Below are 15,545 nucleotides of genomic sequence, written 5' to 3' on the forward strand. Positions count from 1 at the left end.
AATTCATTTTATTCTTGACAGCACAAGCCTTTTTACTCTCATACGCGAGTATGTGATGTTTTGCACTCCCATCATGCATCTGAGACATAAACTAAACCTCGCTGAGCTGCTGGGTCGTGACGGCAGATGAACCCGGAGCTCTCTGCGTCATGGGTTTCCTCAGCATTGTGTCAGAGAGGAATGAAACACAGTATGTTTTGAAGTGAACTTGTGTTTTAATCAGTTCAGCATTGGGTTTCTGTGGCTCTTTATTCGCCCTTCAAGCTTTAAAAAGTCTTAAATCGAAGCAGAAAGTCTTAAATTCATAATTCCAATACAAGATCTATCCATCCTTAAATCAAGATACAATTACTGAAGACACGAAATTAACTCATGAAGTCATTTTTTTAAAGAAAGTGAACCTAATTAAGTGAGTTTATGGTTAAAACAAGAACAAATGTCTGATAATGGGGGTGACAACTTCTCATAAAACAAGATCTTTATTTTGTGCTTCAGTAAATGTAGTCATCTCGATTTAAGGATGTTTGGATATTTGTACCGGAAAACAAGACAAGAATACATTTTTCAGTGTGTTCGGAAGGATTTTTATTGCTTGGGAGGAGAGGTGTTATTGTAAAGTGAATGCAAAAGTAATGGAGATCTGTTGGAAGTTGTAGTTTTATCTTTAAAGTGATGCTAATACGAGACATTTATATTTAGAGACTGTACTGATATGTTTTTGTGTTTTCAATTTATTGCTTACATTTTCTTGACTCGGTCTTAAGTCTTATTTACCTTAACATTTGCAGACACACTGCTAATATGCTAATTTAAAAACTACAAGAATAAAGTCAAAATATTTAGAGAATAAAGTCTCAACATTTTGAGAATAAAATTCGAAATACTACGAGAATAAAGTCGAAATATTTAGAGAGTTAAGTCTAAAAACTACAAGAATAAAGTCAAAATATTTAGAGAATAAAGTCTCAACATTTCGAGAATAAAATTCGAAATACTACGAGAATAAAGTCGAAATATTTAGAGAGTTAAGTCTAAAAACTACAAGAATAAAGTCAAAATATTTAGAGAATAAAAATTCTGCGAGAATAAAGAAATATTTTTCGACTTTATTCTCGAAAAATGTAAACTTTATTCTCGTAGTATTTTTACTACTACAGCTATTTTTACATTTCTCATTCCATTTTGTTTAAGAGCTAATACTACGAGAATAAAGGGGAAATATTTAAAGAATTAAGTCGAAATATTTATAGAATAAAGTTTAAAAACTATTTAAAGAGTGAAGTCTAAAAACTACAAGAATAAAATTGTAATATTATCAGAATAAAGTCTCAGAACATTTTGAGAATGTATTCGAAATATTTCAAGAATAAAGTTGAAATACTATGCGAATAAAGTCTAAAAACTACAAGAATAAAGTTGAAATATTTGGAGAACAAAGTCTAAAAACTACAAGAATAAAGTTGTAATAAATCCAGAATAAAGTTGAAATATTAGGAGAACAAAGTCTAAAAACTACAAGAATAAAATTGTAATATTACCAGAATAAAGTCTCAGAACATTTTGAGAATGTAGTCGAAATATTTCAAGAATAAAGTTGAAATACTATGTGAATAAAGTCTAAAAACTACAAGAATAAAGTTGAAATACTATGTGAATAAAGTCTAAAAACTACAAGAATAAAGTTGAAATACTATGTGAATAAAGTCTAAAAACTACAAGAATAAAGTAAAAAAAACCTACAAGAATAAAGTCGTAATATTACCAGAATTAAGTCTTGAAACATTTTGAGAATGTAGTCAAAATATTTTAAGAATAAAGTCTAAATACTACAAGAATAAAGTAAAAATATTTTGAAAGTAAAATCTAAATTCCCTAAGAATAAAGTCGAAATGTTTCGAGAATAAAGAAATATTTCGACTTTATTCTAATAGAATTTAGAATTTATTCTCAAAGTATATCGACTCTATTTTTCGTAGTATTTTAATTTCATTTTTATAATTTCAACTTCATTCTCGAAACATTTCAACTTTATTCTTGTACTATTTAAATTTCATTTTTATAATTTCAACTTTATTCTTGTACTATTTAAGCTTAATTTTCATAATTTTGACTTTCTCATAATAGTTAGACTTTATTCTTGAAACATGGACTTTATTCTCGCAGTAAAACATTTTAACTTTTATTGTCGTGGTATTGTGATGTTATTCTCGTAGTATTTCAACTTTATTCTCGTACTATTTTAACTTAATTTTCATAATTTCGACTTTATTCTCAAAACATTTCGACTTTATTCTCGTAGTTTTTTTACTTTATTCTCGCAGTATTTCAACTTTATTCTCATAGTATTTCAACTTCATTTTTATAATTTCGAATTCATTCTCATACTATTTTAACTTAACTTTCATAATTTCGACTTTATTTTAGAAGACATTTCAACTTCATTCTTGTAGTATTGCGACTTCATTTTTATAATTTAGACTTTATTCTCGTACTGTAATAACTAAAAATAAAAAAGGACAAAAACGCACAAAAAAGACATTTTAAAATAATATCAACTACACCTATGAGATGGCACAGATTGATGAGGATGTTATGAGATGTGCATATGAACGTTGGCAATGCTCTGCGATCCTTGCTGAGGGAAACCCATGATTGCTCCGGGTTCAGAAGCTGAGCGTCTCGATCTGGACTCGAGTGCCTCCATGTAGTTGCTGTAGCAGGTGATTTCTGATGTGCTGAAATGACATTCGTGTAAAGATGTCAACCTCTCATGTGGATTTGCTGTTATTGGCTGTTCAGATGCGGAAACGCCGGTCGAACAGAAATACCTCTGCAGTGATGTTTTAGTGGTTTAATGATCAAATGACTTATGGGTCATATATCAAGAATATGGCCAAAACATGTGTTACTAATCTTATTATTGGACACTATGCATTCTAATAAATATTCATGTATATATGATTATTGCACAGCTGTCTCTGGGTAGTGGGCATGGAGTCTATTTTACAGTATTTTGCAAATTCTCTTATTTTTGAGACTACATGGAATATTTGTACTTTTTATAAATTCATTTGGCACTCCACAAAACTGTTGAAGTGAACCGTACAAGTTCAAGCACATAGAAAGTTTGTTGTTCAGAAATATTGATCGATGTTATTTGTGAAGCTCTAAATGATGTTGTGTTGCTTTAATTTGAATGCACTCATAGTTGCTGATTTGGTTTGCATTATTAGATCCAGATTCTGTTTATATTGGGTGTTTCACAGAGAATTGTACAAATGTGACCCTAGACCACTAAAACAGTCTTAAGTCGCAAGGATGTCTCCAAAAATACATCTTTTATTTAGTTCCATAAATATATTTAGTAAATTTCCTACCGTAAATATATCAAAACGTAATGTTTAATTAGTAATATACATTGCTAAGAACTTAATTTGGACAACTTTAAAGGCGATTTTCTCAATATTTGCACCCTCAGATTCCAGATTTTCAAATAGTTGTATCTCAAACCAAATAGTAATGGAAAGCTTACATATTCAGCTTTTAGATGATGTATAAATCTCATTTAAAAAAAATGTAAAAAAGACCATTATGACTGGTTTTGTGGTCCCGGGTTGCAAATTAATTATAGGTAACACTTTACAATAACATTTAACATGCACTAACAAAGAAAATATTTCTAAAGCATTTCATAATTTTAGCTTATGTGAACAGAAACGGCTTGAATTCAATAACAAATGCTGAAATGAACGTTATCTCAACGAAAGTATCGCTCAATGCAAGTTAATTTTAGCTCATGCTTTAACTAATTGGACCTTATTGTAAAGTGTTACTGAATTACAAATGAAACCAATGTTCCCTGAAGTTTTCACACTGCAACAGATTTTAATAAAATGCCTTTATTGACAATATAAAAATCACACTGCATTATTATCATCATCATCATGTACAGTCTAGATGTGTTTGCTATCTAACACTCTCAGTTCAGTCTGAGCAGCGCTGATGAACAACTAACCAAACGCAGCGGGTGAGTTAAGGAGGGTTAACTAGCCTCTGCACATCCGTGTGCGGAAATAAACACGTTACAGCTAAACACCTCTGGAACATACGACGCCGTTTTAGTGCCATGTATAAAAAAAAATTCTGAGAAAGTCTAGGAAAGTAAAGATAAAATGTTTCGAGAATAAAGTCTTGAAACATTTCGCGCTTATAGTCTAAATACTACGAGAATAAAGTCTTTATTCTTGTAATATTCTGACTTTAGTAATGTTTCGACTTTTCTTATAGTATTTCAGCTTTATTCTCACAATTTCAACTTTATTCTTGAAACATTTCAACTTTATTCTCGTAATTTCAACTTTAATCTTGTAGTATTTCCACTTTATCCTCTAAATATTTCAACTTTATTTTCATAATATTTCAACTTTATTCTCTAAATATTTAAACTTTATTCTCTAAATATTTAAACTTTATTCTCTAAATATTGAAACTTTATTCTCGTAATATTTCCACTTCATCCTCTTAATATTTCAACTTTATTTTCATAATATTTCAACTTTATTCTCTAAATATTTAAACTTTATTCTCTAAATATTGAAACTTTATTCTCGTAATATTTCCACTTCATCCTCTTAATATTTCAACTTTATTTTCATAATATTTCAACTTTATTCACGTAGTATTTTGACTTTATTCTCGTAATATTCCGACTTTATACTTGAAACATTTCAACTTTATTCTTGAAACATTTTAACTTTAGACTTGTAGTATTTCGACTTTATTCTCGTAATATTTTTACTTTTTTCACGAAACATTTAGACTTTATTCTCAAAATGTCAACTTTATTCTTGCAATATTTCAACTTTTTCTCATATTCTCATAATTTCGTCTTTATTCTAAAAATGTTACGTCTTCAATCTCGTACTCTTAGATTTTTAACATGGCACTAAAATGGCATTGTAGGAAAACACACCAAACTAAACAGATTTTTAATTTTACAAACAGTGCTTCTAGAATATATTCAGAACTGCTACATATGTGGAACGCTAGTAGATTAATGGACACTGATCTCCGCTCCGCTCGCAACAACGTCCGTCTACACTCTTAAAAATAAAGGTTCTTTACTGGCAGCGATGGTTCTGTCAATAGAATCCATGAAAACACTAAAGGTTCTTTTAAGAACTGTTGACTGAAAGGAATGTCATTTGGCGTTCTGAACTTTTACTTTTAAGAGTGCATTTCCTCTTCCTGTAACGAATAATCATCCTGCTCCACCTTCACTTGTCCAGGTGCGTCCGCGTCTTCATTTTGACAGCCGGACGTCGTCGCCGTCGCCGTCGTTCCCTGGCAGCGAGCCTGATGCTTGAGGAAACTGTCTCTCCAGACGATCTTCTTTCCGCAGAGCGCGCACTCATATGGACGCAGGCCTCCGTGCGTCTTGACGTGTTTGGTCAGGTGGTGCTTCATCTTGAAGCTCTTGGAGCAGACGGGGCAGGCGAACGGACGCAGGTTCAGGTGTTGCATTTTGACGTGGCGGTCGCGCATGCTCTTCAGCGTGTACGCTTTGCCGCAGTGACAGAAGTGGACTTTGGGCGTCGCCGAGAGAGGAGAGCACGGGGAGGACGAGGACGACTGCGAGACCCAGGAGAGCTCGGACGGTCCCGGCGTCAACTGGTCGGACGGCGGAGGCGGCAGCAGAGGACGCTGGGAGATCTGCCCCGTGGCCTTCTCGATCTCGTCGTAGGTCTCGAACGGGACGTCCGTTTCGCCGTCCTCGTCTTCGTCCGGCAGCTTGGCGTCGGACAAAGTCCATTGGTTCCAGAGTCCGTCCGCGTCCTGCTCCGTCTCGCCGCTCTCGCTCTCTCTGAGACGTCCGTCCGACTCGACGCCTCCTGAGAGAAGACAAGAGCAGACAACAAGTCAAAAACACGTCGGTTCTGCGCCGACGACATGTTTCCCCCTGGTGGACGGACGCTAAACTGCAGTGATGAAGAAGCTCCACTCACCGGCCTGGTGCTCCTCACACTTCACCCTCACTTTGTCCTCGTCCAGCGGCTCTCCGACTCCTTCGTCCGCTTCCATTCTCCTCTGTTCCTCGTCTTCCTTCGCTCCTCGGAGGCGAGCGCGGATCCGGTGCCTGGCGAAGTCCGTTTCGATGGACGGCAGAGGGGCGACGGGGAACGCGTGGAAACCTTCGTCTCCCGCGTTCGGCCCGCATTCGGGCTCCGTTCGGACGGGGAACGTCAGGCTGCTTCGGCTCCACCTGCTCTGAGTCGGACGCCTCCACGTGGCCAGAGGCGGAAGCGCGCTTTGCGGTCGCTTTTCCAGAGTTTGTTCGCCCGCCGCTCGCTCGGCGTCCTCCTGGTCGGCGAAGCAGCAGTCGGAGCTGCTGGGCGACTGGTGACTGGAGGACGTGGCCCCGCCGGGGCTGACCTGAACCAAAGGTCGCGACCTCTTCAGGATGTCCGTGCACTTGTCCACAATGTGCCACATCTGGAGGAAGCTGGCCACCGTGACGTAGTTGATGATGTCGTCGCGCACGATGCTGAGCTGACCCGTGTAGGCCGAGTTTAACACGCTCTCGAAGGCCAGAGGGTCCATGACGGAGGGAAGAGACACTGTGGTGACGTTCTTTAGCAGAACCTGCCAACACAACCGCAGTGTGTGCTGTAACATACTGTGCGAAATAATCGGGGGGCAGATTTACAAAACACTGCAGGTGAACAATCATTAGTAAACATTTTAAAGAGATTCACTCAAAAATGAAAATGTGATGTTTATCTGCTTACCCACAGGGCATCCAAGATGTAGCTGACTTTGTTTTTTCAGTAGAACATGAATGACAATTTTTAACTCAAACTGTTGCAGTCTGTCAGCCATATCCTCCTGACTACCAGCAACAGAGTTTTTAGCGATTTCTCTGAGACCTTACATGTCAGTCTTTTAAGTAAGGGATAATGTACAGGCAGCCTGTAGTTATCGCAGAAATAAGCCCCGACAGTGTGATCAGGATCTTGTATCACACTGAAGGGGCTTATTTCTGCGATAACTACCGGCTGCCTGTACATTATCCCGCTTATTACACGGCTACTTGCCACATAAGGAAAAAAAGTGGACATGAATATGAATTTGACATCTTTTATTGGCATATTTGTTTTAAATTAACATTTTTATCCTTCCGCGGAGCAATATAGTACCACGTGACTAACATTCAAACTATGTACGTTAGTAAGACAATTTAAATAGATTAATGTCGAAATTTTCCATTGTTAATTGTGGTTTTCCAGTGTTTGTCACAAGATGGCGCCAAACGGTAATCTTTGTTGGCACGGAGGGATTTTAAACATACAAGTAGTACCGGCTATGCGTTATTACTTTGGAGCGGTGATTATTTGAAAAGAACGAACCTGCAAATGTCTCAACTGACCAATCAGAATCAAGCATTCCAAAGAGCCGTGTAATAAGTCTGGATGTCCTGTACAGAGCACATTCAGGGCTTTTCAGAGATACCAAATGATTGGACGTTTCATCATGACCACTCCCTCTCCTTGGTCTTTAAAAATGGCTGACATTAATTTGGCGATCACATTTAACACCCTTATGGAAATATGATCATATTTTGTATTGATGATTTAAATCTGAATAATTTTCACTTTGTTTCTTATAAAACAACATGTCAGGAAAATGTTTGGGGGTTTCAAATTAAAATATGACTTTCTGTTATGAAACAGGACATTCAGTTCATGCATGTCGAGTGTAGAGGGACACTAGGACTTGGTGTGTGTTTATTACACATTTTGGGAAACACAACAAGTGAATAAGGAAAGAAATTATATTTCAATATTGCTATGAAATATTAGATATTATTATGAAAATCTAGCCAATTATTACTCCCAGTATTACGCTTATTTGTTCATTATATATTGCCCCAAAAACACATTAGGATGCAAATTATACACAGTTTATAGGTACATCGTTTATAATGGGAAAACCTCTTCATGACCATTTTACACACATTTTTTCATAAAGAAAAATGGTTTATCAAATCATTCTGTAAATATCTTTTAAAAAATAGTTGAGAATCATCTTTATATAAAAACAAAAATTGGACTGTTTTTGCCTTTTTATGTCTACACTGTAAAAAATTACCGTGAATTTAACGGTAAAAAACTGTAAAAATGCTACGGTAAAAACCTGTGATATGGTTAACGGTAAGTTCCCCTTCTATATACGGTAAAAAACTGTGTTGGACATTGCATGTAATTTTAAGGCAGTATACCGTTTTTTGAAGTGAAAAAGAAGGTAAAATTTACAGTGAATAACCGTAAACTGACATTCCCAGAATTCCCTGTGTTTCATTTTTTTTTGTTCGATGTTTTTTGTGGAAATAACTTTTTCTTAGATTTTTCTTGCCAGTTTTGTACATTAGGGTTATATGTTACATATAATGCTGTTAAATTAATGTTTTTTGCCTTAAATCAGTTTTATGTGTGTTACCGTGATGGTGTTTAGTGTTTGTGTGAATGACACTGTGCACCTTCTATATATATTATTATTTAAAATCCCCTTGTAATGGGCTTTGGTTGATCATGTGATGTTGTCATCGCCACCTGCTTTTGGTGGTTATCAGTGTATTGCAAAGGTACAAAACAGATTTCAGTGCTTCAAAAGGTTGGTACATCACCATTATATAAATTTAAAAAAAATCTGAAATTACGGTATTTACCTGTATATTTAAGTGAAAACCGTAAAATGTAAAACATTGCTACCGTATTTTTTACAGTAAAACTCTGGTAACCACAGCTGCCAGGGTTTTCCTGTAAATTTTACGGCTTTTTTTTACAGTGTATTCATGTCTTTTTATATATAAAAAAAATAAATAAATTAAAGTCCAGATGTCCTCTACAGAGGACGTAGCATAACATTTAAATAAAATATAATTTTTCAAAAATTGTATTTCTCAGTTTTGTTCTTATACTCTAAACAATGTAATGACATGAAAAAATACTAAAATCTCAAAACATTTTTTCCTGGTAGTCAGGAGGATAAAATAGCAGTCAATAGGACCCACGGCTTTGAGAGTCAAAAAAACACACACACAGACAAAACTAGACAACTTAAACCCTGTGGCTTGTGACGATACATTGAGGTAAATAAAGGGGTCATATGATGCAGTTTCTTGTTTTGTCCTTTGTCTTTAGAGTGTTACAAGCTGTTTGTGCATTGATGAGATCTGTGAAGCTGCACAGCTTAAAGTCTCAAAACCAAAGAGATATTTATTATAAAAGTTAAGACTCAGCCACACCTCCCTAAAACGGCTCGTTCAAACACCGGTCCACGTCACGGGGCGAGTAGATTACCGCGACACCCCCATATGGATATAAAAAAAGAACAAATGCGTAACTTTTAGCGGCTGTAGTAGTGTTGCAGCCATAGCCATGTTGTGGAGATGCAGTGTGTTTCATTGCGAAAGCCTTCCAAATGAGGTGTGTGTGTTTTTTGGACCCTGGAGCCCATTGACTGCCATTATATGACTGTGAGACTGCAATGGTTTGAGTTAAAAATCTTTGTTTGTGTTCTACTGAAGAAAGAAAGTTACCTAGATCTTGGATGCCCTGGGGGTAAACAGATAAACATCACATTTTCATTTTTGGGTGAACTGTCCCTTTAACTAACAGATTGCACTCTAATTTCCCCAGTTGAATAATTAAGCACATTCAGATAAATGTAATGTATTACATGTTTTATTAAATGTGACCCTGGAGCACAAAACCAGTCACAAGTATGGGTATTTGTAGCAATGGCCAAAAATACATTGTACAGGTCAAAATGATTGATATTTAGTATATTTTTGATTAGTAATATTCATTGCTAAGAAACTTTTTCTCAATATTTAGATTTCAGATTTTCAGATATTACAGACCATACATCAATGAAAAGCTTCAGCTTTCAGATAGTGTGTAAATCTCAATTTCAAAAAACTGACCCTTATGACTGATTTTGTGGTCCAGGGTCACAAATGTTATGTTTAAATGTGCAGTTAAAGCATTATGTTAAACATGCATTCATTTGCATGCAATTCCAAGACTGAAAGGTTCATAATTCTAGTTTGATTTTGTTGTCACATTAGAATTCAAGCTTTTCCTGGAGGGTCCATAAATCAGAAAATACTCAACAAACACATTTTCAACAAGCTTACAGGAGTAAAATGTGGTATAAATCAGTGTGAATGATATATGAACAAACCTGGGTGTTTGTAGGACTCTTAAAAACTCTTAAAGATATGGATTGGAATTGAAATCTGCAGACGCAAATAGATAAAGTGGAATAACATAAACACATAAATGTGTGTTCTTATGTTTTCTTTCCACTAGTCTGAAAGAAGACATGATATGGAAGCAAAATAGACCAAAATCACAAAAAAATGATTTCGCATTTAATGTCTCACCTTAAAAATAAACTATTGTGTTTTCGGCTTTTTCTTAAGACTGTTCTAAAGACAAAGCCTAAGAATTTGAATTCCTAAAATAATTATAAATAGCTTGTAAGAGAAAACTCCAGCTTGTCTTAACCCTCTGGGCCTCTTCGGTCATTTTTGACCGAAAAATGTTATGTTTTGAATTTTTAAAAATCGTAGCTTCATCAGAATGAGATGACACTTGGTGACTTTTGTTGCATTAGCTATGTGAGTACAAAAAAAAAAAAAAAAAAACTGTGACATGATTTGGATATGTTAAAGGGTAAAAAAAAAATTTAGTCACACTTGGCTCCTTCGTGGTCAAAAATGACCGACATAGGAAATGAATGGGAAATACGAAAAAATGTGATAATTCAGATAATCTTTTGGTAATACAAGCTACAAATCAGCCACTGTGCTGAAAAGAAGTGTTCAGCAAGCAAGGACTGACACTCTAAAATAACAAAAGTACAGAACTGACACACAGACACACACAGAGACACACAGAAATAAGCATAAAAATGCAAAACCTGATATTTATCCAATCAAAAAATATCTAAACCTTGCCAAAAGTTATCTTTTAGAATGTCTGAATATATTTCTAAATGCAAAGCCTATTAAAATGAAGAAACAGTAAAAAAAAAACAATGGCATTTACATGGCATTACACAAGTTTTTATTTTTTATGCCACTAGATGGTGCAATTTTCACTTAAAAAAATGGATTTTAAATGCTTTTACTCTATTTTAATGTGAAACGTTGTATTTATTGAAAAATAATAAATACATAATTAAATTAAAAAATATAATATAAAATATAATTCTAGTGGGCAAAAATTGCTTATTAAAACTGTATAAATATTGCATAAATTCATAAAAAAATGCTCAAAATTCTAAATAATAATTACAAAATATTATTGAACAAAAATGTATTTAATTGATTTTCCAGAAGAAAAAAAAAAAGTTACTTTTTAAGGCTTCGGTCACTTCTGACCGCAAGGGAGCCAAGTGTGACCCCTTAATGAGGAGGCCCAGGGGGTTAAATCACCAAAGGTAAGATGTTTAATGAATTTATTGGGTTGTTTCAACACTAGTATTATTAGTACACAAGTTTTCTGAAGTGACACCCATTATAAATCAGATAAACAGTTATTTTCTTAAGGTTAAAAAAATGTGTGCCGAAGAAAATGTCTGAGAAATAGTTTCGGATTTTTCTAGAATTGCACTTCGATTTTCACAAATTTAGAATTTAACTTAAATATTTTTGTGCAATCCGTGCACAGTACACTCAGTCTTATAGTGTTACTACAAGTACGTTTTTGTGATCTTACCGAATATGCCTCACCGACGGTTAGATTTAGGCATGTGATGTATACTTTCTATAAAATCGTATGTTTTTGTACAAAATTGTACGTTTTCAAACTAAATCACACTTTTTAAACAGTTCTTTGATTCTGCGTAGTTCGAAGCTGTGGTAAATTCCTCTATAAACATACACCTTAGTTAAAGGTCCACTGAAGTGCCTTAAAACATGCGGCGTTATTCTATGTGGTGACGTAATTTGAACTGAAACAGGAATATATCGCACAGCTTCGCCCACTTCTTTGGAAATGGCCAATAGCGTTCCATTAATATCTGCTCAGGCCAGAGCCGTTGAGCTCGGTAAAGCCGCGAACGGAAGTTTATGACAGCCACAGTTTATAGTGTAGGGGGCGGGACCCTACAGACTCTAGAGAGCATTTGATTGGACAGAACATTTGATGAGAAGCTGAAGTGCAGCGTGATGTCATCAAAATCGTTGAATCAGAGAGACTGTAAGTTTTGAATGCTCTTTGTTTTGTGCATGCACGAAATTGCTGCCACTTTCTGCCGCCGCCAACTTTTTTACGACAGTTTAGCGATATCATAATGGATTCTTTTGCGTTTTATACAAATAAATATTTAGTTAGATGCAGACATTTATACATAAATAAACTGAATCAATAAATATCTTGCGTGTTGCGTGTTTCTTAAATGCAGATATTTTTATAAGTATGCTGAATTCAGTACAACATATCTTTAGAAAATTAAATGTAAAGCACACACATATCTGTATTACCCAGATGGGGTCTAGCAAATTTAATTGAAATTTTATTTTATTTTTTTATAAATTTAATAATAAATGTAATCAAGGCTTTACAACATGTGTTCATGACTGTGAATGTAAGTTATAGATCTTAATATTTATTTTATTTACGTTTTTCTATATATGAAGTCTTTAGAATTGCCAGCAAATAATTATTTCAGGTTCAGGTCGGGTAGCGTCACCAACACATTATGTTATTAGTATTATAACAACAGTATTATGTATTATTTAGAATTTTTTTTTATAATTTATAAACTGCCATAAATTGTTTCGTCATATTTTAGACAGGAAGTAGATGTATGTCCACACATGCGCAGTACAAATCGTGTTTCCGGTACGGATCGAGTACTGACAGTCTTATCTTGTAAACGCAAATTTTTGTCGTTGTTTTGAAGCAAACTATCTTTTAGATAACCTTAAAGAAACATTACACTTTTTTTTGGAAATAGGCTCATTCTCCAACTCGAGTTAATAAGTTGAGTTTTACCGTTTTGAAATCCATTCAGCCACTTTTAGCATAGCTTAGCATAGATCATTGAATCCAATTAGACCAATAGCATTGCGTTCAAAAATGACCAACGAGTTTCCATATTTGTCCTATTTAAAACTTGACTCTTCTGTTATATCGTTATAAGATTAGGAACTACACTCCAAATCTGGCGTAATAGTCAAGGAAGTTTGCTGCCAGCATGCGCAGTAATAACACGCAGCACATGTGCAAATGCTAAACTAGCTGGGAACTCATTTCAGGAGATGTGTGATATTACTGCTCCTGCTTCGGTCATATTACGGCAGCAAACTTCCTTGACTATTACACCGGAATGGGAGTGTAGTTCCTAATATTATCGGCCTAGAAAATTGAAGCTTTGCATTTTCCGCAGGTATTAGTACACGATATAACTACAGACGAGTCAAGATTTAAATAGGACAAATATGGAAACTCGTTGGTCATTTTTGAACGCGATGCTACTGGTCTAATAGGATTCAATGATCTATGCTAAGCTATGCTAAAAGTGATATCACCAGAACAGGAGAACGGCTGAATGGATTTCAAAACAGTAAAACTCATCTTATTAACTCGAGTTGGAGAATGAGCCTATTACCATAAAAAGTAGAGTGTTCCTTTAAGGCCAACATATTCATACTAAAAGCCAAAAATTAAATTTAATTAATTAAAAACTTTAATTTTGATTTCATGGGGATTTCAAGTGTGTTGCTCTGCAACCACAAACATTTCTAAGAAACTACATTGTTTGGCAAAAGAATGTTTTTATTAATATCATTACAATTTTTGCTGTGCTCATTGCTTTTATAAAACTATTATTCCATGTAGAAAGGTTTCACAAAATAAAGTTTTATTTTGTGAAACCTTACTACATGGAATCACTGTTTTATAAAAGCAATAAGCACCGTGAAGCCATGGTTTACAGTGAATTTATAACAGCTAAGGGTGAATTTAAAGCTCCACTTCGCATTGTACCTAATTCACTGTAAACCAAGGCTTCTCGGTGCTAATTTCTTTAGTAAATAAATAACCCTAGCTATAATTATACTCTTATTAATAGCATAGTCTACTGCACACAGCTGAAGTAGTACGAGTACGCAATTCAAAATATATTATCGCTGCCAGAACTACGGGTTGCTTAGCAACAATCATAAAATCATAAACTTCCTCAATTGTCAGCTTGATTAAAATGTATACTGTTTTAAGGTCGCAGAAGCTTAAACATTTATTATACATTTGTATTTATTTACTAGTTTTGCAGTATTCAGCATTAGTGGCCAGCGCAATCGCCTCAGCAGCGATCACGTCGCGAACTGTCAATCAAATTCAAAATCAAACCGTCGAAATCAAACCGCCAAAATTAAACCGTCATAATTATGCAAATGAGTGCATTTACTCAGGCTTTATTCACATGCAGTGTGTAATCAGTGTGAAAGCGGTTCCACACTCACCTGGTCGTGGAAATAGGGAGACGAGGCGGCCAGCACACAGCGGTGCGCGCGGAACACCTGACCCTGCACCTGAATGGACAGGTCACACAGCTGACCCTCCTCGCGTTGCCGGTTGAGATTCTCCAGAACCGACGCGCGGGCGCTGGGGAAACACACCTGCAGCACCGGGCCGGGCGGAGCGCTGGGGCGGCCGACGATCTGCTCCATCCTGCCGGGGAGAAAAACACCCGCGACCGCGGATGAGATGAGATGAGAGTCCGAGCCGAACGCGGATCTGCTAGCACGGGTATACAATCACAGACACCCCGCCAGCAGAAGCGCTCCGGTCAATCCGTCATCAGATATTCAGACAAAACGCGCTTGTTCCTCAGCCGTTATTCGGGTTCAGGCCCGCAGCTCAGATCCGCTCGACCGGATCAAACTAGCATATGATAAGAGGCTTTGGTAACACGCATGAAGACTTCATGAACGCACATATGAGACATGATGATCGTGTGTTTACATCAACATGCGGCAAAGATCCGATCCAACACGACTCTACTATCCACCCGCACATAAACCGCTAGATTTAATCACCGGATGTAAATGTATCGATCCGACGTGTAATTTATGAGCCACTGATCTCATCAGTTCTGCTAAATGAAATATGAATGTGTTTTTAATCTCACCTGCGTTTACTGTGATGGAGCTCTGCGGAACAGAAAGAGAGACACGCCCCCTTCCCGAAGACCCGCCCCTCATAGATAAAATACAGGATATCTATGTGCTTTGTGAAGTTGTAATTCTAGTATTCAATGGAATGAAATCAAAATGGCGCGTTTGATTTTTATAAGAAATTGAATAGAATTGAATAGAATAGAGTAGGTGCAGCATCCATGGTACAGTTTCAGTCCTAGATATCAAGAAGGTCGGGCTCATGAATATGAATTAGGTTACGCCACGTGAACGTTGTGGGTGCGTCATTAATATTATATGAGGTGACGCACGCAGTTCTGCGGTCCGCGTGCGC

The 15,545-nt window shown here is 36.0% G+C and overlaps 2 protein-coding genes across 3 annotated transcripts in view; one reads left to right on the plus strand and one right to left on the minus strand.

The window, feature by feature from the left end:
• The window catches only part of tmem65 (transmembrane protein 65), a 13,065-nt gene extending 11,604 nt beyond the window's left edge, over positions 1–1,461 (plus strand). Inside the window, exon 7 of the mRNA XM_073822274.1 lies at positions 1–1,461. This exon is cut by the window's left edge and continues 948 nt beyond it. The gene's annotated coding sequence lies outside the window, so the exon portion shown is untranslated.
• Positions 1,462–1,628: 167 nt separating this feature from the next.
• zbtb22a (zinc finger and BTB domain containing 22a) lies at positions 1,629–15,545 on the minus strand. Of its 2 annotated transcripts, XM_073822272.1 has the most exons (4): positions 15,205–15,545; positions 14,537–14,744; positions 6,006–6,642; positions 1,629–5,891 (listed from the first exon to the last, which is right to left on the minus strand). In XM_073822272.1, exons 2-4 carry the CDS (start codon positions 14,741–14,743, stop codon positions 5,227–5,229), a joined length of 1,509 nt encoding a protein of 502 aa, XP_073678373.1. In that variant the 5' UTR covers position 14,744; positions 15,205–15,545; the 3' UTR covers positions 1,629–5,226. The 2 variants fall into 2 exon arrangements, with proteins under 2 accessions (XP_073678373.1, XP_073678372.1); XM_073822271.1 differs by lacking the exon at positions 15,205–15,545 and having other exon boundaries at positions 14,537–15,198.

This window comes from Garra rufa, chromosome 17, assembly GCF_049309525.1.
Source record: "Garra rufa chromosome 17, GarRuf1.0, whole genome shotgun sequence".
NCBI classification, from domain to species: Eukaryota; Metazoa; Chordata; class Actinopteri; order Cypriniformes; family Cyprinidae; genus Garra; species Garra rufa.

Bases quoted from the DNA above. Each gene is read 5' to 3' on its own strand.
- zbtb22a (XM_073822272.1), bottom strand. From the start codon at position 14,743: ATGGAGCAGATCGTCGGCCGCCCCAGCGCTCCGCCCGGCCCGGTGCTG. The intron at 6,643-14,536 runs GTGAGTGTGGAA...TTGTGTTGGCAG, and splicing joins CTCCCTATTTCCACGACCAG to GTTCTGCTAAAGAACGTCAC. The intron at 5,892-6,005 runs GTGAGTGGAGCT...GTCTTCTCTCAG, and splicing joins GTGTGAGGAGCACCAGGCCG to GAGGCGTCGAGTCGGACGGA.